The sequence below is a fragment of the Hyperolius riggenbachi genome, chromosome 12, assembly GCF_040937935.1.
Source record: "Hyperolius riggenbachi isolate aHypRig1 chromosome 12, aHypRig1.pri, whole genome shotgun sequence".
NCBI classification, from domain to species: Eukaryota; Metazoa; Chordata; class Amphibia; order Anura; family Hyperoliidae; genus Hyperolius; species Hyperolius riggenbachi.
In genome coordinates this window covers 209041823-209064582 of record NC_090657.1, presented here as the reverse complement: position 1 = coordinate 209064582, position 22760 = coordinate 209041823, and the positions used below count along the sequence as shown (strand labels likewise).

General features: G+C 46.3%; 1 protein-coding gene across 4 annotated transcripts in view; it reads right to left on the bottom strand.

Moving 5' to 3' along the window:
* Positions 1–551: 551 nt before the first annotated feature.
* The window catches only part of LOC137541646 (arylsulfatase G-like), a 127294-nt gene continuing 105085 nt past the window's right edge, over positions 552–22760 (bottom strand). For all 4 annotated transcript variants that reach the window (XM_068263048.1, XM_068263047.1, XM_068263050.1 and 1 more), the window contains 3 exons: positions 5107–5227; positions 2243–2333; positions 552–2122 (listed from right to left, as the gene is read on the bottom strand). In XM_068263048.1, coding sequence (XP_068119149.1) covers positions 1848–2122; positions 2243–2333; positions 5107–5227 — 487 coding nt within the window. In that variant the 3' untranslated portion in view covers positions 552–1847. The remainder of the gene's footprint in view (positions 2123–2242; positions 2334–5106; positions 5228–22760) is intronic.

Genomic DNA, 22760 nt, shown 5'->3' with positions numbered 1-22760 from the left:
TCCCACTTCCCATACTGGGCAGATTTCTGTAGGTCCCTCCTCATTCAGTGGTGAGAATGTACAGCTTGTGTCTCCGCCTCCCACACTGGGCAGATTTCCCTAGTCCCTCCTCATTCAGTGGTGAGAATGTACAGCTTGTGTCTCCGCCTCCCGCACTGGGCAGATTTCCCTAGTCCCTCCTCATTCAGTGGTGAGAATGTACAGCTTGTGTCTCCGCCTCCCGCACTGGGCAGATTTCCCTAGTCCCTCCTCATTCAGTGGTGAGAATGTACAGCTTGTGTCTCCGCCTCCCGCACTGGGCAGATTTCCCTAGTCCCTCCTCATTCAGTGGTGAGAATGTACAGCTTGTGTCTCCGCCTCCCGCACTGGGCAGATTTCCCTAGTCCCTCCTCATTCAGTGGTGAGAATGTACAGCTTGTGTCTCCACCTCCCACACTGGGCAGATTTCCTTAGTCCCTCCTCATTCAGTGGTGAGAATGTACAGCTTGTGTCTTTGCCTCCCGCACTGGGCAGATTTCCCTAGTCCCTCCTCATTCAGTGGTGAGAATGTACAGCTTGTGTCTCCACCTCCCACACTGGGCAGATTTCCCTAGTCCCTCCTCATTCAGTGGCTAGAATGTACAGCTTGTGTCTCCTCCCGCCTTCTGCACACAGCAGATTTTCCTAGGTCCCTCCTCATTCAGTGGCTAGAATGTACAGCTCGTGTTTCTGCTTTGCCTCCTGGATTATAACTGTCTAAACTAGAGAGTGAGTTCAAACACTGAAGGCTGGATGTGGAAGAAGGCATGGTGGAGTTATGTGCAGCGTGTCTGGCCCTGGATCTGGTTGAGATGCTCTTATGCCTGGCATAGACGGTACGTTTTTTTCTTATCAATCGAGCCGCTGATGGCTCGATTGATAATTTCCGACCTGTCCGATCACCGCGTGGATCGATTCCTGGCTTGATCCCCGCGGGCGGACAATGGCCAAAAACGAAGCACTCATAAGGAAATGCCCACGGGGACGAGCGGGAATCTATCCGCGCGGACGAGCGGTGACGCGCCGGCATTGAGCCGCTGGCTCGATTCCGGCGCATAAACTTACCGTCTATGCCCAGCATTACACTGCCTCTGCTGCTTGTACTCTGCAATTAGTGGACATTGGGAGGAAGGGTGGCCATTAGACACCAGGGAACACTGTGGGGGGGTTTAGAAGCAAAGATTCTGTGTATATGGTATTTCCCTCTTTTCTATAATGTGATATTTGTGTATTCTAAACTACACCCCTAAAGTATGTCTGTGCAGCTGGCCAGTGTCTTGTACAACACCCTCTAGTAGTGGATTCATAATAATATAGAGGGACTCATCCTACTGTAAGAGTCAGGTCAGGCGCCTACTCAGCACCTGATTCCGCCATAGGCCAGAATGTTAATTACATCTATAGCGACGCAGGTGGAATTTCTGTAAAATCTCTAATTCAGGTGCTGGCAATAGCCGTACCTTGAATTATGTGTTAAAATTAGGTAATCAGGGTATTGTATTCCTTGTAATACCCTAGATTACCCAGCACAGCTAGAGCAATCTTTCGGCTTCTCCCTGCACCCAAATAAACCCCGCCGGAAACATGTGCATGCCTCCTGTACACATGCCAGACTGCTGGCAGTAATGGAGGAATCTGCTGGACGGTAAAGGAACTTCTTTTGCCATTGTTCTATAAAGGAGATCTTAGTACAGTGACCATTCTGCACCAATTATGATGGCTAACTATAATATTATATGGGGCTGATTAGGTTGAACAAGAATGAATTGGTTGAGATTGGTCCTTCAACAGCAGGGGAATAGATCTGGGCTTGTAAACATGGAGGCACGTCATTGTTCGGCACAACGGCACACAGTATGTTTGGGGTTGCAGCAGATCATGGCAGAAGGATTCTGGGAATAGTCTGCAATGGATACATTATCTGAGCGGAGGTCTTCATGAAGATGAAACATGGCAGCCTCGATTTGTGGCAACACTTGCTGGAACTCGACAGATTGCTTGTCCAGGGGAGTGCCTTCCTGTGGGTCTTGCTCAATGTTGAACACAAGAGGTGGGTCATGCTGTTGTTCGGGTCCCGTTTGCCCATCACAGCTCATTGCGCCACCTAGAAAAGTTCAGAGGGATCATCACAAGCAGCTTGCCCCTGAGAGCCAGCAATGGGCCTGACTTTATTTTCCTCTAGAAAAGATAAAATGTCTCTTGTCTTACATATAATTAAGTGTACCTGTGGTGTAGTAAGCCTTGTATTGACCCAGCCGGAGGGCCTCTATATTACCAATCTTCCCAGCCGCTCCACTGTTTGGGTGATAAATGATCTAAAGGTAAAAAGAAAACGAAAAGTCTTTAATTTTTATCCACTGGGGTGTGTATTTCAGCACCAGGACCTGACCTATCCACTGTGGGTGTGTATTTCAGCACCTGACCTCTTCACTGTGGGTGTGTACCCCTGCACCAGGACCTTGCTTTTCCACTGTGTGTGTGTACCCCTGCAACAGACCCTTGCTTTTCCATTGTGGGTGTGTACCCCGCGACAGGTTTTTCACTGTCTGTGGCTGTGTACGCCTGCACCAGACCCTTGCTTTTCCACAGTGGGTGTGTTCCCCTGCACCTTTCCACAGTGGGTGTGTACCCCTGCACCTTTCCACTGTGGGTGTGTACCCCTGCACCAGACTCTTGCTTTTCCACTGTGGGTGTGTACCCCTGCACCTTTCCACTGTGGGTGTGTACCCCTGCAACAGACCTTTGCTTTTCCATTGTGTGTGTGTACGCCTGCACCAGACCCTTGCTTTTCCACAGTGGGTGTGTACCCCTGCACCTTTCCACAGTGGGTGTGTACCCCTGCACCTTTCCACAGTGGGTGTGTACCCCTGCACCTTTCCACTGTGAGTGTGTATCCCTGCAACAGACCCTTGCTTTTCCATTGTGTGTGTGTACCCCTGCACCTTTCCACAGTGGGTGTGTACCCCTGCACCTTTCCACAGTGGGTGTGTACCCCTGCACCTTTCCACTGTGAGTGTGTACCCCTGCACCTTTCCACTGTGGGTGTGTATCCCTGCAACAGACCCTTGCTTTTCCATTGTGTGTGTGTACCCCTGCAACAGGTTTTTCACTGTCTGTGGCTGTGTACGCCTGCACCACACCCTTGCTTTTTCACTGTGGGTGTGTACCCCTGCACCTTTCCACAGTGGGTGTGTACCCCTGCACCAGACCCTTGCTTTTCACTGTGGGTGTATACCCCTGCAACTTTCAACTGTGGGTGTGTACCCCTGCACCTTTCCACTGTGAGTGTGTAACCCTGCACCAGACTCTTGCTTTTCCACTGTGGGTGTGTATCCCTGCAACAGACCCTTGCTTTTTCACTGTGGGTGTGTACCCCTGCACCTTTCCACAGTGGGTGTGTACCCCTGCACCTTTCCACAGTGGGTGTGTACCCCTGCACCTTTCCACAGTGGGTGTGTACCCCTGCACCTTTCCACAGTGGGTGTGTACCCCTGCACCTTTCCACTGTGGGTGTGAACCCCTGTACCAGACCCTTGCTTTCCACTGTGGGTGTGTACCCCTGCACCTTTCCACAGTGGGTGTGTACCCCTGCACCTTTCCACAGTGGGTGTGTACCCCTGCACCTTTCCACTGTGGGTGTGTACCCCTGCACCTTTCCACAGTGGGTGTGTACCCCTGCACCTTTCCACTGTGGGTGTGAACCCCTGCACCAGACCCTTGCTTTCCACAGTGGGTGTGTACCCCTGCACCTTTCCACAGTGGGTGTGTACCCCTGCACCTTTCCACTGTGGGTGTGTACCCCTGTACCTTTCCTATGCCAATCGATGTCTGTGGGCCCACCACCGACGCACAGACGTCTTTGTGCCCACAGACGTCAGTTTGTGATTGATGGAACAACCGATTGGCATAGGCAAGAGCTGGGTGATCATTGATGTCAGAATCATCACAGTGACGGTGAGTAAAGGAGGAATAGCGCTCTGATTGTTCTGATCATTGTTTTTATAGGGGTAGTTTTTTAGGGGGTTGCTTAATATTATTGGCAATTTTGTATGCCACCAATAAAGTTTTGTATATGCACGTGTAGAGGCCCAGAGTAAATTTGTTTTTGCATATATCACTGAGTAACCTAGGTCTCTCCTCCAATATGGAGTAGTGCAATTATTCACACGTTGGCCACCCAATTTTGTAATTGTAGTTGAGATTTCCCTAGTCCCTCCTCCTGCAGAGGTGAGAATGTACAGCTTGTGTCTCTGCCCCACTTCCTATAGTGGACCCCTGGCTACTCCTTATATACAAGTCTCCATCCTTATGGAATCTCCACTTTTTGCTTCATTTCTTTAGGGAACCTAAACTGAGAGGGATATGGATGTTTCATTTTAAACAATACCAGTTGCCTGGCAGTAGTGGTTGAATCACACACCTGAAACAATCTGCAGGCTTGTTGGTCGGCTGTGGCTAAAAGTATTAGAGACACAGGATCAACAGGAGAGTCGGGCAACTGGTATTATTTTAAAAGGAAAAATCCATATCCTTCTCAGTTTAGGTTCCCTTTCAGTGGTGAACTCAAGTCTACATCTCTATTCCCCCCTTTAATATTTTGGTGAGCAGAATAAAGTTTCTGTACTTTTGATAGCTAGTTTACAGCAAGCCGAAATAGGCTTCCAACATCTGATGTTTGTTATGAGTTATATGGCCACAGTCCTGTTCCATCAGTGATGTGCCTGTGACTGTGAATTGCTTCATCCAGCTGTTAGCAGGCGACTAAGGTCATCAAGAGGGTCTAGATTCTTCAGCAGGTGTTGGAAAAGGGGACCAAGGCAGAAAGACCCAACCCTGCAGCCACTCTGCTGGAAACCTCTTCAAACACAACTAAGTTCCAGCAGATGTAGAAGGCTGCTGACCTCTCTAAGTCTGAACAGCTGGAGAGGCAAGCCAGCCAAGTCACATTCCAGGAAAGCCTCAGTACTGAGCATCAGGCTTGGCTGCAACTCCCCTCCAGCTGTAACCGAGTTTCCTAGGACAAATTGTAACAAGCAAGACTCTCCCCTCCTTCCAGAGGCTTCACTTCTCATGATGACGTTCACTTACCCTTTCTCCATGCTGTGACTCTCCATGCAGGACTGCGGAAATGTCTTTTCCGTCATACCGGCGGTTTGTTGGTAGCGTGGCGTTTGCCAGGGTCACTATGGTTGGAAAGATATCCAGCATGCTGCAAGTGAAACAAACCAGTACATTACAGTGTGGTGCATCCCAACATTAAGCCTTAAAACAACCATACCTAATGGGGTGTCCATCACAGGAGCTTCCAAAGAAGTGGCTTTTGATTTCTTCATTGCGGTCAGCAACTAGAGATGAGCGTAATGACTTAATTACGATTTTGCGAAATTTCACGTAATTAGTGTAAGTACGATTATGGCCGTAAGTACATAATCGTAATGAAGAAGGATTTCGCGAAATTCCGCGTAAGCGTAATTTTCGCATTACAGTGGGTATCGCGAAATTACGTTTGCCTTGCATGCAACCGTTTGTAAGCGTAGTTACATAACGTAATTTCGCGATAGTTCATATTTCTGTAAGCATTAATTTTCGCGTAGTTTTCGCGTTACGGAATGCTGAGTTGTTTTTCGAGACAAGTTGTACTGTCTACATGTGCTATTTCGCATATAAAATTCACCATGTAGTGATAATTCGCATCAAAATTCGCCATGCAGACGAAAACGTGAAAAAAATAAGCTAAATTTCGCGAAAATTAAGCGAACCCTTTGGCGAAAATTTGCGAGCAACCCTGCTAACAAGTAATTACGAAATTCGCAAAATTACGAAGAAATGCGAAATTACGTTATGGTTTAACGCGAAATTACGTGTTGAAAATTACGCTTACGGTATTTTCATTTACGATTTTAATGGCAATTACGCTACCATAATTTCGCATCGTAATAGCAAATTTCGCATGCGTAATTATAGTAGCGCGAAATTTCGAAAATTTCAGCTCAACTCTATCAGCAACTCTTCTGCTGTCAATCGTATAAGTTCCCTGGACAATCTTTGGGATGTACAGTACATCAAGGACCCAAGATTGCCCTGGATCAGAACCAAACATCACACTCCTCCCTTCTGGCTTTTCTACATCACAAAGGACAGGGAAAGGGAGTCCCAGGGGACCTTAAAGGACACCTGAAGAGAGAGTGATATGGGGGCTGCCATATTTATTTCCTTTTAAACAATGCAAATTACCTGGCTGTCCGATCAATCCTCTGCCTCTAATACTTTGTTTAAAGCCCCTGAACGAGCATGCATATCAGATGTTTAACTGAAATCTGTTTAGATTAGCAGCATGCTTGTTTCAGGTCTGTGATTCAGACACTACTTGGAGGATCAGCAGGATGCCAGGCAACTGGTATAGTTTAAAAGGAAATAGATATGGCAGCCTCCATATTGGCATGAAGTGAGTTCAAGAGGTTCATAGTAGAGGGGAAAAATGTGTTCCTATGCAAGGAGGTCCTGTTGGGTTCCTCCCTGGATGCAAACTGGGGACTCTGCGTTTCTGCCTCGGTGTGCTTTGCTGATTAAGCCATAGACATTACTGAAGCACTTGCTGCCATCCAGCAGTGCTGTTTCTGGACTTGATGTCTCTGAAAAGACTTCATTTGCATTAATGAGTGGCCACAGCTGCTGTGCATCTCAGAGAGTCAGAACATATTTAAGCACTTCCTGGTCAGCAAACCACACCCAGTTCATCAAGGTTATTTCCTGTGGTTCCTGTATCCTTGTCCTGGCTATCCTGTTTCCTGCTCCGTGTCCTGACTCTGTTCCTACCTGCAATGTAATACCCTGCTCCCTTGAATTCCTGTTGTGACCCGGCTTGTATTCTGACTTTGCTAGTAACCTGGATATGCTGATCTCAGCTTGTTTTGGACTATCGTTTGATCATCACTGCCTGCTCCTTGACCTTGGCTAGTTTGACCATGTCTCCAGTTACCAGCTTGCTTTGTGCCTGCACTATCTTAGTGGAATCTCCTGTTCTCTCCGTCACTGGTGGGGCAATCCCAGAGGTCATGACCAGGTGGCTACCAGGCAGCAAAGTAGTCCGTTTCTCACTAGGGGTGCTCTGGTGAAGACCTGTAGCCGCTTAGATTCCACACCCTGGGATGGCCAACGCCTACCGACAGTGCAGGGGTCGACATGCTACCTGAAAATCCTTGCACCTTTACTGCCTGCAGATCATCCTCTGGTGAGTCAACATCGTGTTTTCTGTCATTGTAAATGGAGAACCATACAGACCACATTGCACCTAACCAGCATTTGAGGGAAACTCAGCACATGAGCACAATACTAATCAGACTTGCCAAAACGGTTACAACCGTAACAGGTGGAGATAGCCCGAAACCTCTGGCCTGATTATTATTATTATTATTTATAAAGTGCGTACCTATTACGCAGCGCTGGACATTCATTTAGGTTACAGACAATATTTAGGGGTGACAAACAGAAATATGACAATACAGGAATACAAGAAAACCAGATCACACAGCACAGTATGAGTACAAGGTAATGCTTAGTCAGTCACTGGATGGAGCATGGAGATTAGAAGAGTTAGGTTCACTCAAATGCATAGCATGGGTGCACAGTAATGGAGGTGCATGATCAGGTAGGACACAAAAGGAGGAGGACCCTGCCCAAAGGCAAACAATCTAGAGGGAGAGGTAGGGACACGAGAGGTAGGGGACCAGAGTTCAGCTGTGGGTTTAGAGCAATTGTGAGGGGTGGTAGGCCAGAGTGAAAAGGTGAGTTTTGAGGGCCTTCTTGAAGGTGTTGAAGGAAGGGGCTGTCCTAATGGGTGGAGGTAGGGAGTTCCATAGTGTTGGAGCGGCTCTTGAGAAGTCTTGGAGGTGTGCATGGGACTGGGTGATGCGGGGGACGTTCAGGCGAAGTTCATTGGAGGAGCGGAGTGAGCGGCTTGGTGTGTATCTCTGAGTAAGATCAGAAATGTAGGTTGGACAGGTTTTGTGGACGGATTTGTAGGTCAGGAGGCTGAAGAAAGAGTAGCCTGGGTGGGAGGGGTCACTGGCTATTCTCATTGCTCGTAATGTATGGTTACCGTATGGTCTACAACAAGGCCCCAGAGATATCAGTAACAGACTACAGTAAAAAAGAACACATATAGTCATTGGGCTCTATTCACAATACAGGTGCAGTAAAGACATTTTTTCAGGAACATTAACCGACAGCGGTGATTACCATTTTTGTCCACATTCACAATTTTTTTTTCCAAGTGAGAGTAAAGGTTGGCAAAAAGTGCGATAAAACGGTGGTAATCGTGAAAAAAGTCATTAAACATTCAGTAAAAATGCGGAATAAGTGCGGAAAAATAGTTTTCAGAGAAAAAGTCCAGCAAACACAGCTCAAAGGTCTCTAGACTACATGCAATTTGATGTGAAGTGAAAGATATCACCATGTACTTACAGGTTTTGATAAAATTGGTAATTAACCACTTTCTCCTCCTGGACGTAGAGCTATGTCCAGGAGGCCATGTGCGCTCCTGCGGCCGATGGCGCACCTGTACGCGCGCTCCCGGAAGCGGATTGTTAGCCCAGGAATCAATGAATCGGGCCATGGTGCCGATCACTGATTCCTCTCCCCCGCAGAAAAAAAGACAGCTTCTCTCGGAAGCCTTGCTTATTCTGCCTCCTACGTCCCCCTACGTCCCTCTAAGCATACATGTTACGCTTAGAGTGACGTCATGTAAACAAACCTAATTGTATAGAAACTGTCTCAGGCAAGGGAAACAACATCAAATGGGAAATTAAATAAATCCAATAATATAACTATTTTGGTTGAAGTAAAATAATATCTATTCCATGCACATGCCAACAAAATTAATAGTAGAAAAGCAAAAGAAATGAGGATTGGCTCTCTGGTGCATGGAAAAGAGTAAAAAATTGCTTTATTATATAAATCACATATATCAAAACACTATATACAAATCCCCCTAAGACACATTCAATCCCATAGAAATAAAAATGTTTGCTCCTCCTCAACACTTATTCCACCTAAGGGGGCTGCAGTCCCCCCCAAAAAAAATTTTTGTAATGAATGCGGAGTCCAATTCCACGGTACAAAAATAATGATCGTCACAAGAGTCCCAACTGTGGGGTCCCCAATGGCATGACTGGCTTACTGCTGATTGATGATCAAGTGGCAGTTATAAAGGATGTGTATCCATGTGCAGAAAATTCATAAAGCAGCAGGTAGCATGTAGCTTTAGCCCGACCATAAGGCAATGGATGTAAGCATAGTCCACAGAGCCTCCAGACACAATGCAGAGTGGCTTATTAGTGGATGCAAGCAGGGAAAGCAGAACATGATATGCACTATAGTTCACATCCCTTAGTCGCAAGGCAGTCAGGCATATATAGGCAATAGCAAAAGCAGCATGCACTACAGTTCTTGTCCCTCAATCGCAGGGCAAAAGGCATCTATCAGCATGCTCTTGGTGCACAATCAGCAAGTATAGCGAAGTTGGACATGCAGTAATCACAAGATGTACATCCCTCCATCCAAGAGGAATGAGGCAATGTAGTCAGCAGGTGAGACAATAGATGATGTCAAGCGTGCCACATAGTTACCAGTCCCATGCCAGTGTGTCAGATGAACGTGGGAAGGCTCCTGATGTCCTGATGTTGTTAAATTGAGTCAGGTGGAGAAAGCGGAGGAGGAAACCTGCTGCCAGGAGAGCCTGACATGTTTCGCCGCAACTAGCGGCCTTTTCAAAGGCAGGCAGCGTGAATGACATCCAGACGCCATTACAGCGTCTATAAGTACGTGCATAAGCCGCGCCGCTCCGCCCGCCCGCCCAACGCCCCGCAAACCTAATGTTGCCATCTTGTGGCCAAAAAGTAAAACTACATGTACATTAAAAAAAATAAACATATTTACATTAAAAAAATTACTATTTACATCCCACCCTCCCAAAAATACCCAAATAAAATGTTTGATAATAATAAAAAAAAAACCATTACAATAAAAAAAACAAATATTTACCTAAAGGTCTAAACTTTTTAAATATCTATGTAAAGATAAAATATTTCTATTTTTTTTTTTTTTTTATTATTATAAGCTTGTAAGAGAATAGTGATGGATGCAAAGTGGAAAACATACACTTTTTAAAACTGAGAAATAATGAATTTTTTCAGTTGTTTTCTTATTCTTACTGTTAAAATGCATTTACAGTAAGGTAGCTCTTAGCAAAATGTACCACCCAAAGAAAGGCTAATTGGTGGCGGAAAAAACAAGATGTAGATCAGTTCATTGTGATAAGTAGTGATAAAGTTATAGGCTAATGAATGGGAGGTGAACATTGCTTGGATGCATTAAGTGAAAACGACTGAGGGCTGAAGTGGTTAAGGATTAAATAATGCATTCTTTTTTTCATTGTGAATTTCATTTACTGTGGAATTTAAGTCTACAAAAAGGATGTTTTACCGACTTGTTACCGTAAACAGTAACTTCAGTCAGAAACCATTGTGAATGTGAACATGGGCTTAATTCAGTCGGTAATTTTCTAACATTTGGTTACCGCATGTGATAGTAGCAAAAAAAGTTTCTGTACCTGTAGAGTTACAGTGGCTTGCAAAAATATTCGGCCGCCTTGAAGTTTTCCACATTTTGTCATATTAGTGCCACAAACATGAATCAATTTTATTGGAATTCCACATGAAAGACCAATACAAAGTGGTGTACACGTGAGAAGTGGAACGAAAATCATACACAATTCCAAACATTTTTTACAAATCAATCACTGCAAAGTAGGGTGTGCGTAATTTGGTCTGAGAGCAGTCAGTTGCCCATAGACATTGCCTGATGAGTGCTAATGACTAAATAGAGTGCACCTGTGTGTAATCTAATGTCAGTACAAATACAGCTGCTCTGTGACGGCCTCAGAGGTTGTCTAAGACAATATTGGGAGCAACAACACCATGAAGCCCAAAGAACACACCAGACAGGTCAGGGATACAGTTATTGAGAAATTTAAAGCAAGCTTAGGCTACAAAAAGATTTCCAAAGCCTTGAACATCCCACGGAGCACTGTTCAAGCGATCATTCAGAAATGGAAGTATGGCACAACTGTAAACCTACCAAGACAAGGCCGTCCACCTCACAGGCCGAACAAGGAGAGCGCTGATCAGAAATGCAGTCAAGAGGCCCATGGTGACTCTGGACGAGCTGCAGAGATCTACAGCTCAGGTGGGGAAATCTGTCCATAGGACAACTATTCGTCATGCACTGCACAAAGTTAGCCTTTATGGAAGAGTGGCAAGAAGAAAGGCATTGTTAACAGAAAAGCATAAGAAGTCCAGTTTGCAGTTTGCCACAAGCCATGTGGGGGACACAGCAAACATGTGGAAGAAGGTGCTCTGGTCAGATGAGACCAAAATGGAACTTTTTGGCCAAAATGCAAAACGCTATGTGTGGCGGAAAACTAACACTGCACATCACTCAGAACACACTATCCCCACTGTCAAATATGGTGGTGGCAGCATCATGCTCTGGGGGTGCTTCTCTTCAGTAGTGACAGGGAAGCTGGTCAGAGTTGCTGGGAAGATGGATGGAGCCAAATACAGGGCAAACTTGGAAGAAAACTTCTTGGAGTCTGAAAAAGAGTTGAGACTGGGGCGGAGGTTCACCTTCCAGCAGGAAAATGACCCTAAACATAAAGCCAGGGCAACATTGGAATGGTTTAAAACAAAACATATTCATGTGTTAGAATGGCCCAGTCAAAGTCCAGATCTAAATCCAATCGAGAATCTTTGGCAAGATCTGAAAACTGCTGTTCACAAACGCTGTCCATCTAATCTGACTGAGCTGGAGCTGTTTTGCAAAGAAGAATGGGCAATGATTTCAGTCTCTAGATGTGCAAAGCTGGTAGAGACATACCCTAAAAAACTGGCAGCTGTAATTGCAGCAAAAGGTGGTTCTACAAAGTGTTGACTCAGGGGGCTGAATAATTACGCACACCCCACTTTGCAGTTATTGATTTGTAAAAAATGTTTGGAATCATGTATGATTTTTGTTCCACTTCTCACGTGTACACCATTTTGTATTGGTCTTTCACATGGAATTCTAATAAAATTGATTCATGTTTGTGGCAGTAATGTGACAAAATGTGGAAAACTTCAAGGGGGCCGAATACTTTTTCAAGCCACTGTAAATGATGCAAGCTTTCTGGGATCTAGTCCCCTTCTTCAGGCATATTTCCAGATGTTAGCTGTAGTAAAACACTGATGCAGGTAAATAGTAACTTATGTGGTAACTCATTGTGAATAGAACCCCTTGTGGTCACTTATCGGAAGAAAACGGCTGCAAATGTTCAATTTCTTAGCTTGGAGCTAATGAAGGGGTCTATTCACAATAAAAAGTTAACATGTTTATGGATGTTACGCAAACTACATAACTCATATAGGGCCCGATTCACTTTTTCTCTGATGTTTTCTCCTCTGAGATATTCGTGTTCTGTTTAAAAAAAAACGTTTCTGCATTTGAAAAAAAATTACCCAAGAGTAGGTGGCCAGATTATTCTCCTCCCTCCCTCCCTGCAGAGTTGCGAGCGGGCGATAAGGAGAAGCAATCTTGGAAGAAAACCTCTTGGAGTCTGAAAAAGAGTTGAGACTGGGGCGGAGGGTCACCTTCCAGCAGGACAATGACCCTAAACATAAAGCCAGGGCAACATTGGAATGGTTTAAAACAAAACCTATTGATGTGTTAGAATGGCCCAGCCAAAGTCCAGATCTAAATCCAATCGAGAATCTGTGGCAAGATCTGAAAACTGCTGTTCACAAACGCTGTCCATCTAATCTAATGGTCTGTCACGTGAAGCCACTGTAGCCATGGAGACCAGACTCTGTAAGCACCGATGAGGTGTGTTAACCCTCTCCTTGTTGGCCACTTTCAACTCTGCAGGGAGTGAGGAAGGAAAGGAAGAGGGGAATGCAGCCTGCGGCCGGGGTCACTTAAAGGGGTTCTGTATGTGTCACTTAAAGGGACACTTAAGTCAAACAAAAAAAATGAGTTTTACTCACCTAGGGCTTCCAATAGCCCCCTGCAGCTGTCCGGTGCCCTCGCCGTCTCCCTCCGATCCTCCTGGCCCCGCCGGCAGCCACTTCCTGTTTCGGTGACAGGAGCTGACAGGCTGGGGATGCGAGTGATTCTTTGCGTTCCTGGCCACAATAGCGCCATCTATGCTACTATAGCATATATCATATACCATATAGCAGCATAGAGGGTGCTAATGTGTCTGGAACGCGAAGAATCACTCGCGTCCCCAGCCTGTCAGCTCCTGTCACCGAAACAGGAAGTGGCTGCCGGCGGGGCCAGGAGTATCGGAGGGAGATGGCGAGGGCACCGGACAGCTGCAGGGGGCTATTGGAAGCCCTAGGTGAGTAAAACTCATTTTTTTTGTTTGACTTAAGTGTCCCTTTAAGCGTCACTTACCTGGGGTTTCTACCGGCCCCTGCAGACAGCAGGGCAGGAGTTCCTGTGCCGTGGGGCACTTCCCAATTATTCGTCTAACTAGACGAATGCCACTGCGTCTGCGCAGCTGCGCGCGTCCTCGCTCCCGCTCGCATCTCCGGGAGTTTCCTGCACAGTACAAGAAAACTTTGTACTGCGCCTACGCAGGAAGCTCCCAAAGACATGAGCGGGGACAATCAGTGGCATTCATCTAGTTAGATGAATAATTGGGAAGTGACCTGCGGCACGGAAACCGAAAGATCGTTGAGGCCGGCACGGGACAAGATGTCTGCAGGGGGCCGGGAGAAGCCCCAGGTAAGTGACACTTTTTGTCCTGAACTCAGAACTTCTTCTGTGCTGTAAACGATACATAACAGCATAATTTCAGCCAAATTCCCTAAAATGAGCTTTACTCACCTGGGGCTCTCTCCAGCCCCTTGCAGCCGACCGCTCTGCTCCCTGCCGCTGTCCTGGTCTCGTTATTCAAGCTGACCGCTGGGTCGGCCTTACTGTGTCTGCATGAATCGCCGGTGTCAATCACGGCCACATGGACCGCGGCGAACTGCGCAAGCGCAGAACTACTTTGCCTGAGCAGTTCGCTGCGGCCCACGTGGCCATGATTGACAGCGCCGATTTGCGCAGCATGCGGGTGCGAATTTTGCATGCAGTTGTATGTGAATTTTCATGCGAATTTGCATACGATTTCACATGGATGACTATGTATGCGAATTTAACAATGGCCGTGCCTGTGTGCTTTTCCACTGTTTCTATGTGAAATCGTATGCCAATTCGCATGAAAATTTGCATACCAAAACCGCATGCAAATTTCCTATTAAATACATTGTATGCGAATCGCATAGCGGTATGCGAATTCTGATGGCTCTGCCGTGCAGATTTTTTCTGCACAGAAAAACGCTCAGAAATCCTGACAAGTGGAAACAGTCCCATCCACTTGTATTGTCTATGCAAATCTGCATGCAGGAAAGTTTCCAGACAGATCTGTATGTTAAAGAGAACCCGAGGTGTGTTTAAAGAATGTTATCTGCATACAGAGGCTGGATCTGCCTATACAGCCCAGCCTCTGTTGCTATCCCAAACCCCACTAAGGTCCCCCTGCACTCTGCAATCCCTCATAAATCACAGCCGTGCTGTGAGGCTGTGTTTACATCTGTAGTGTCAGTCTCAGCTGCTCCCCCGCCTCCTGCATGGCTCCGGTCCCTGCCCCCGTCCCTTCCCTCCAATCAGCAGGGAGGGAAGGGATGCAGGCGGGGACTGGAGTTCTGCAGGAGGCGGGGAGAGCAGCAGACTGACACTATAGAGATAAACACAGCCCACTCTGACAAGCTGTTTGTCAGCAGCATGGCTGTGATTTATGAGGGATTGCAGAGTGCAGGGGGACCTTAGGGGGGTTTGGCATAGCAACAGAGGCTGGGCTGTATAGGCAGATCCAGCCTCTGTATGCAGATCACATTCTTCAAACCCACCTCGGGTTCTCTTTAAACCAACAGATAGAAACTGTGTTTTGGAATTCTCTAGCCTCCACCCCAGGTCAACTAGGGAACATATTCCTGGTGGACAGTTGCAGAGAGTCTCCAGGATTGTATCGGATTCTAACCAGTGCGAGATTCGGCTCAATGAAATGAGGGACAGATTTAGGTCAAGGAGGTACCCCGAACATACCCTGGTATCCAATAGACCCACCAGAAGACGCCATGGAGGAGTGAGACTCCCTTTTGTTTACAGATAGAATGCCTGCAGCTATAAGCTGGGGTCCATTGTACGGCAGCATTGGGGCCTCTTACAAAGTGCCTTTCCCCAGGTTCCTGAGTTTAAATTTCCACATTTGTTATCCTTTAAACGAGCCCCTACAGTTAGGGACAAGATTCGAGCCCGCACTCCTCGAGCTGTGGTACGGAGTGGCCGAAATGGCACTTTCCCATGTTTAGGCTGTCATGTGTGGCTTGATTTTTAAGTGAGATAAGTTTAGGCATCCGTCCAAAGGTACTGAGTTCAGCATACATGGTCTCTATACATGTGATTCCTCATATGTAGTTTATTTACTTAAATGCCCATGTGGGCTACTTTACGTGGGAGAAACCACCCAGCGACTGCGTGAACGTATCTCCTCACATAAATCGGCCATTAGGACCAAGAATATGTCTCAATCTGTCTCGGCCCACTTCACCCAGTTCCGCCACTCTATACCACAGCTCCATGTGCAGGTCATTGATGGGGTTCCTGTCCACTTCAGAGGAAACAGGGAAAGATAATTACTTAGGCGGGAGGAGGGTTGGATCAGGAGGTTGGGTACCCTGGGAGGGGGCGGTCTCAACCAGGATTATGACCTATCTTTTTGTATTTAAACTTTTGTATTTAAACAGAGTGCAAGATTAATTTACATATTGGGCTTGATTCACAAAGCGGTGATAACTCAGTTATCACGCCTAAAAGACTTTAGGCGTGATAAGCGGTGCAAAGCTGAGTTATCACCGATTTGTGCTGCTCTTCGCGCGAAGCTCCCGCGCGCAAAGTTTTGCGCGCGTAGCGCACCGCGCTGCGCGCGCAAAGTCCCATAGGGCTCAATGGACGCTGCGCGCGAAGCAGGGCACACTGCGCGCGCAGCGCGGTGCGCTACGCGCGCAAAACTTTGCGCGCGGGACATCGCGCGAGTTTCTTCTTATCACTCCTAAACTGAGTTTAGGCGTGATAAAGGGCTTTTCACAGGCGTGCAAACACTTTGCACCGCTTTGTGAATCAAGCCCATAGTGCCCTTATATGTTTTTGTGCGGTCTGTTATGCCGCGTTGGTGGTGTGCTGACTGCCGAGTCCAGCTATGTGTGTTTCCCTTGTGGGTTACACTTTGAGTATACTGGGAGTTGCTGTTTTTTGATGTGTGGGTCTCTTTATTGTTATTGTATTTATTACATCTAATACAATGATTAACTTGTAAGGGTGGTCATATATTATGGACACTCAGCCTTACCTTACCACAGCATTAGCATTTTTACTTTTGGTCATCATTTGATGATTTACAGTGCTGACTTTGTCAGTATGTTCTGTATGGCATGCGTTTTACGCGTCGGTTTGCGGATTTCTGCGTTTGGTATAGCGGCTATTTGTACGGTTCTGCATTGATTTTATGCGTACGGTTTTACGCATCGCTAGGACGCTTTTACGCATGGATGCGGTTCCGTTTTTTCGGCAGTACGCTTCTCGCATTGCCCTCTGGGAGATTGGGAGGAGCGTTATGACAGTGCTGTGGTTTCCTATCAGGTTCTCCTGACTTGGTAAGTGCTGATTGGCCATTAAGGATATGACGCTTTTCAAATCATGCTGTGGTAACGGCTGCTGATTTACATATCTGTTCCCCATCAGGTCCTCTCATTATGCTTTGCCCTGTGATTGGACACATGTTTTTTTGTATTATGGTGTTATCTGATTGGTCCATGTGACCTTATTGAAGCTGTATATAAATGCCATTGTGGTTGTTATCTCTTTTGAGTGAGCCTATACAGCTCTAGTGGAAACGGGCCCTTAAGGTTACAGACAATATTTAGGGGTGACATACAGCAATAAGACAATACAGGAATACATGCAAACCAGATCACACAGCACAGTAGGAGTACAAGGTAATGCTTAGTCAGTCACCGGATGGAAGCATGGAGATTAGGCAAGTCGAGTTCACTCAGATCCATAGGATGGGTGTACAGTAATGGAGGTGCATGAACAGGGGCGGACTGACCATTCGGGCTCTCGGGCACGGACCGAGGGCCTGTGGTCGGGGGGGGGGGGGGGGGCGCAGCCCGCCAGAGAACCCTGAGCCGGAGGAGAGGCAGCCAGTGAAAGAGGGCGATGGGCAGTGGTGGAGAAGGGAGGGAAGTCTCTCTTGAGTAGACCTGACTTGCGGCACACAGATCAGCGCTCCCTCTGGTGGCTACAGCGGTAAGTCCCCGCCTGCTGTCAGCGCTGTGCGACACTTTGATATTCCGGAGGGGAGAGCCAGGAAGGGGGGCCCCAAGGTGAGGTAATGGGGGGGAGACCCCCCCCCCCCCCTTCTCTGCCTCTGCCCATCGCCCTCTTTCACTGGCTGCCTCCCCTCCTTGGGACACCTATAGACCTAGCTACATATACTGGGGGCACTTATAGAACTAGCTACATATACTGAGGGCACTTATAGACCTAGCTACATATACTGGGGACACCTATACACCTGGCTACATATACTGAGGGCACCTATAGACCTAGCTACATATACTGGGGACACCTATACACCTGGCTACATATACTGAGGGCACCTATAGACCTGGCTATACTGGGGACACCTATACACCGGGCTGCATATACTGGGAACACCTATCCACCTAGCTACATATATTGGGGACACCTATCTACCTGGCTACATGTATTGGGGACACCTATCCACCTGGCTACATATATTGGGGACACCTATAGACCTGGCTACATATACTGGGCACACCTATAGACCTGGCTACATATACTGGGGGCACTTATAAACCTAGCTACATATACTGAGGGCACCTATAGACCTGGCTATACTGGGGACACCTATACACCTGGCTGCATATACTGGGAACACCTATACAGCTGCCTACATATACTGAGGACACCTATAGACCTGGCTACATATACTGAGGACACCTATAGACCTGGCTACATATACTGAGGACACCTATAGACCTGGCTACATATATTGGGGACACCTATCCACCTGGCTACATATACTGGGGACACCTATAGACCTGGCTATACTGGGAACACCTATACACCTGGCTATCTATACAGGAGACACCTAAAGACCTGGCTATCTGTACTGGGGACACCTGTAGGCCTGGCTACCTATTCTGGAGACACCTGTAGACCTGGCTACCTATACTGGGGACACCCATAGACCTGGCAACCTATTCTGGGGACACCTATAGACCTAGCTATCTTAACTGGGGACATCTATACACCTGGTTATTTATTCTGGGGACACCTATAGACCTGGATATCTGCACTGGGAAAACCTATAGACCTGGCTACTTCCACTGGGGATACCTTTTGACCTGGTTACCTATACTGGGGGCACCTATTTTGGGGGAACTGCTGCCAGATTAACTATTTTTGGGGAACTGCTGCTGCCAGATTAAGTGTATTTTGGGAAACTGCTGTCAGATTATGTGTATTTTTGGGGAACTGCTGCCAGATTATGTGTATTTTGGGGAACTGCTGCCAGATTATGTGTATTTTTGGGGAACTGCTGCCAGATTATGTGTATTTTTGGGGAACCGCTGCCAGATTGTGTATAATGGGGGAACCGCTGCTTCCAGATTCTGTGTATTTTGGGGGAACCACTGCTGCTACATGTATTTTTGGTGATCCGCTGCCAGATTACGCATATTTTGGGGAGCCGATGCCAAATTATGTGTATTTGGGAGAACCGCTGCTGCCAGATAACGTCTATTTTGGGGGAACGACTGCCATATTATCTGTATTTTGGAGGAACCTCTGCCAAATTGCATGGATTTTTGGTGAAATGCTGTCAGATTACATTTATTTTGGGGGGAAACACTAAGGCAGAGTTCAAACTTCCCCGGCAGACCTTTTACACCACTGCTAAGGTCATGTATATTTTGCCCCAACCATGACCACGCCCACATTCTGTTCTGTGACCACACACTTCTTTCAGTGCGTCACGCTGGGATTTTTATCAGTATAAAATCACAATATAAAATATTTACTGTTGTCAGTAAATTATTATTTCTTCGTCTGTAAAAATATAATGTGAAAGGTGGGAAACACTGGTATAGGGGCCCCATAATCTCCTATTGCCCAGGGGCCCCATGAGTTGTCAGTCCGCCCCTGTGCATGAACATGTAGGAGACATAAGGAGGAGGACCCTGCCCAAAGGCTTACAATCTAGAGGGAGAGAGGTAGGGACAGGAAAGGTAGGGGACCAGAGTTCAGCTGTGGGTTTAGAGCACTAGTGAGGAAGGGGGGGCAGGCCAGAGTGAAAAGGTGGGTGTAGCCCTAATGGGTGGATGTAGGGAGTTCCATAGTGTTAGAGCAGCTCTTGAGAAGTCCTGGAGGCGTGTATGGGATTGGGTGATGCGGGGGGCAGTCAGGCAAAGTTCATTGGAGGAGCGGAGTGAGCGGCTAGGTTTGTACCTCTTAGTAAGATCGCAAGTGTAGGTTGGACCGGTTTTGTGGACAGATTTGTAGGTCAGACACAATATCTTGAATCTGATTTTTGACTGGATAGGAAGCCAGTGGAGGGATTCACGGAGGGGAGCCGCTGTGGTGGAGCGATGGGAGGAATGGATAATTCTGGCTACCGCATTCATGACAGACTGCAGCGTGGAAATTCTGGTCATAGGGAGACCAGACAGAAGGGCGTTGCAGTAGTCAAGGCGGGAAATGATGAGGGCATGGATGAGGAGTTTGATGGTGACAGAGGTCAGGAAATGGCGGATCTTGGAGATGTTGCAAAGGTGGGAGTTGCAGGACTTTGTGAGGTTTTGGATGGGGGGGGGGGGGGGGAAGGGGAAAGGAGAGTGTTGAGTCCAGGGTGACACCCAGACAGCAGGCCTGAGAGGTAGGGTGAATGGTAGTGTGGTTAACAGTGGCATTCACATCTTGAAGGGTCAGGGATGGCCGGGATGGGAAGTTAAGTAGATATTACACTATTATTGGCTAAAGTAAAAGATTGTCAATACTCATATCTCTCAACTGTCCCTCTTTAGGAGGAAAAGTCCCTCTTCTGTGTACATACAGTGTATATGTATTTTTCTTCTGAAAATGTGACTCTAAACTTTATTCCCATCCTTTAAATTTATATAATTTCTTATTTTCCAATGTTAATATGAAAGAAAATGAACCAGGGTAGAAAGTACCAGTGTGGTTTGAATTATAAAACATATTTTTCTTATGAAATCTTTATGGTATGTGTGACTAAGGGGTGTGCCGGGGTGTAGCTTAACCAGTTAATGGCATCCTGACTTATTAAAACGTCCTGTTTGAGCCTGTTAATGGCAACTGGATGTTTTAATAAGTCGCTCGTTTCCGCCGCCGCTCCGCACGTGTGCGCGCCTCTCCCACCGCAGTTTCCATTGGGATTCCGTGTTCAGTGGTTGGGGAAGAGGACCGAGCTGTCCTCTACCCAATCGCAATGCCTGGAATGAATGGACGTGACCGCGATCAGCGGCAACGTTCATTCATAAAACAGGAAGCCGTCACAGTGTAGTTAAATATAAAAAAAAAAGTGAACACTTCCTATCAAACGGAAAGTGTTCACTAGTGCCATCTTGTGGCCTAAAAGTATAAATACACATACAGGCACATACATACACACACAATATTAATAAAATTAATAAAGTACACTTTCAAAGCTCCCTCCCTCCTCCCCCCCCAAAAAAAAAAAAAATTTGTAAAAACAATCAGTTTAGAAAAAAAAATACATAAATAGTTGCCCTAGGGATTTAGCTTTTTTAATCTATATTTTATGAGGGAAAATTATTTTTACTTTTTTATATAGGGGCTTGTAATTATGGACCGGACAAAAAAAAAAAAAAAAAAACACAGAAAAAGAACACCTATATTTCCAAAGAATATATTGTCGCCATACATTGTGATAGGGACATAATTTAAACAGTTTAATAATCGGAACTGGGCAAATAAAATGTGTCGGTTTTATCCACAGAAAAACATTTAATTTTAAAACTATAATAGCCGAAAACTGAGAAATAATTAATTTTTGCCGTTATTTTCTTATTTTTCCTTTTAAAACGCTTTTAGAATAAAAAAAATTCTTAGCAAAATGTACTACCCACATAAAGCCTGATTGGTGGCAAAAAAAACGAGGTATAGATAATTTTGTTGTGATAAGTAGTAATAAAGTTATTAGTGAATAAAAGGGAGGAGCACTGACAGGTGAAAATTGCTCTGGTCCGTTAGGGTAAAAACCCGTGGGGGTGAACTGGTTAAGTGTCCCTCTTTTTATCATCCTTTTTTATCTAACAAAGGATGATATGGCAATACTGTCTTCTTTTCAGTGAGGGAATCCAGCTAATTTATACTTTTCCTCATCAGCCATAGCAGATCCATAATTGAAATGCACCAATTCATATGCGAGCCACTGCAAGACACACAAAGGCTATGCAACATAAACACATTTGTGTCACCCAAATCATTTTATAGTCATTTCTGGTGAAATCTAGTATGAGTACCGACAGGGGCGTAACTGTAGCTGGCACATCGGGTGGGGTGTGCCAGGGGCTAGGGGCTCCAGGCTTGTGCCTAGAGTAACAATGCAGAAATCGCAGCGGAAGCCTTACATATTACCTGCTCTGGTGATCGCTCAGTGCAGCCAGCCAATCACCATGTGGGGACTGAAGCCGCATGGTGATTGGCTGGCTGCACAGCACTTGCTACCTAACCAGGAAGTGGAGGGGATGCAATCGCCAGAGCAGGAAATGTATAAGGCTCCTGGCTTCTGCTCTTTCTGCATTGTTATATTAACGTACGAGACTGACCCCCAACACAATCTATGGTCTAGATCATATATTATACAGAGTACATATAGCCAGTCACACCACTAGTAGTCACTCAGAGGGTGATAGCTAATGTCCATGTCTGTTATCTATATTAAATGTACCTTGTACATAGAGCCTGGCTGTCACAGCATTAGCTGACCCTCAATGAGGTCACATCTAATGTCCGTGCCAAAGTCTATGGTCCATATTCTACATTACACATTATACATACAGCTCTGTGCAGAGTACATAGAGCAAGCCACAGCACTAGGGTGACATCTAATGTCCCACCACAGTCCATGGTCTACATTATAGATTACACGTCATACAGCTCTGTGCAGAGTACGGGTATCTTAGCCCATTCTTCATGGGCAAAAGCCTCCAGTTCAGTCACATTCTTAGGCTTGCACGCTGCAACTGCTTTTTTTAAGTCCCACCAGAGGTTCTCAATCGGATTTAAGTCTGGTGACTGCGATGGCCACTCCAAAATGTTCCAGCCTTTAATCTGCAACCATGCTCTAGTGGACTTGGAGGTATGCTTGGGATCATTGTCCTGTTGAAAGGTCCAACGTCTCCCAAGCCTCAGGTTTGTGACGGACTGCATCACATTTTCATCCAATATCTCCTAGTACTGAAGAGAATTCATGGTACCTTGCACACCCTGAAGCTTCCCTGTACCTGCAGAAGCAAAACAGCCTCAAAGCA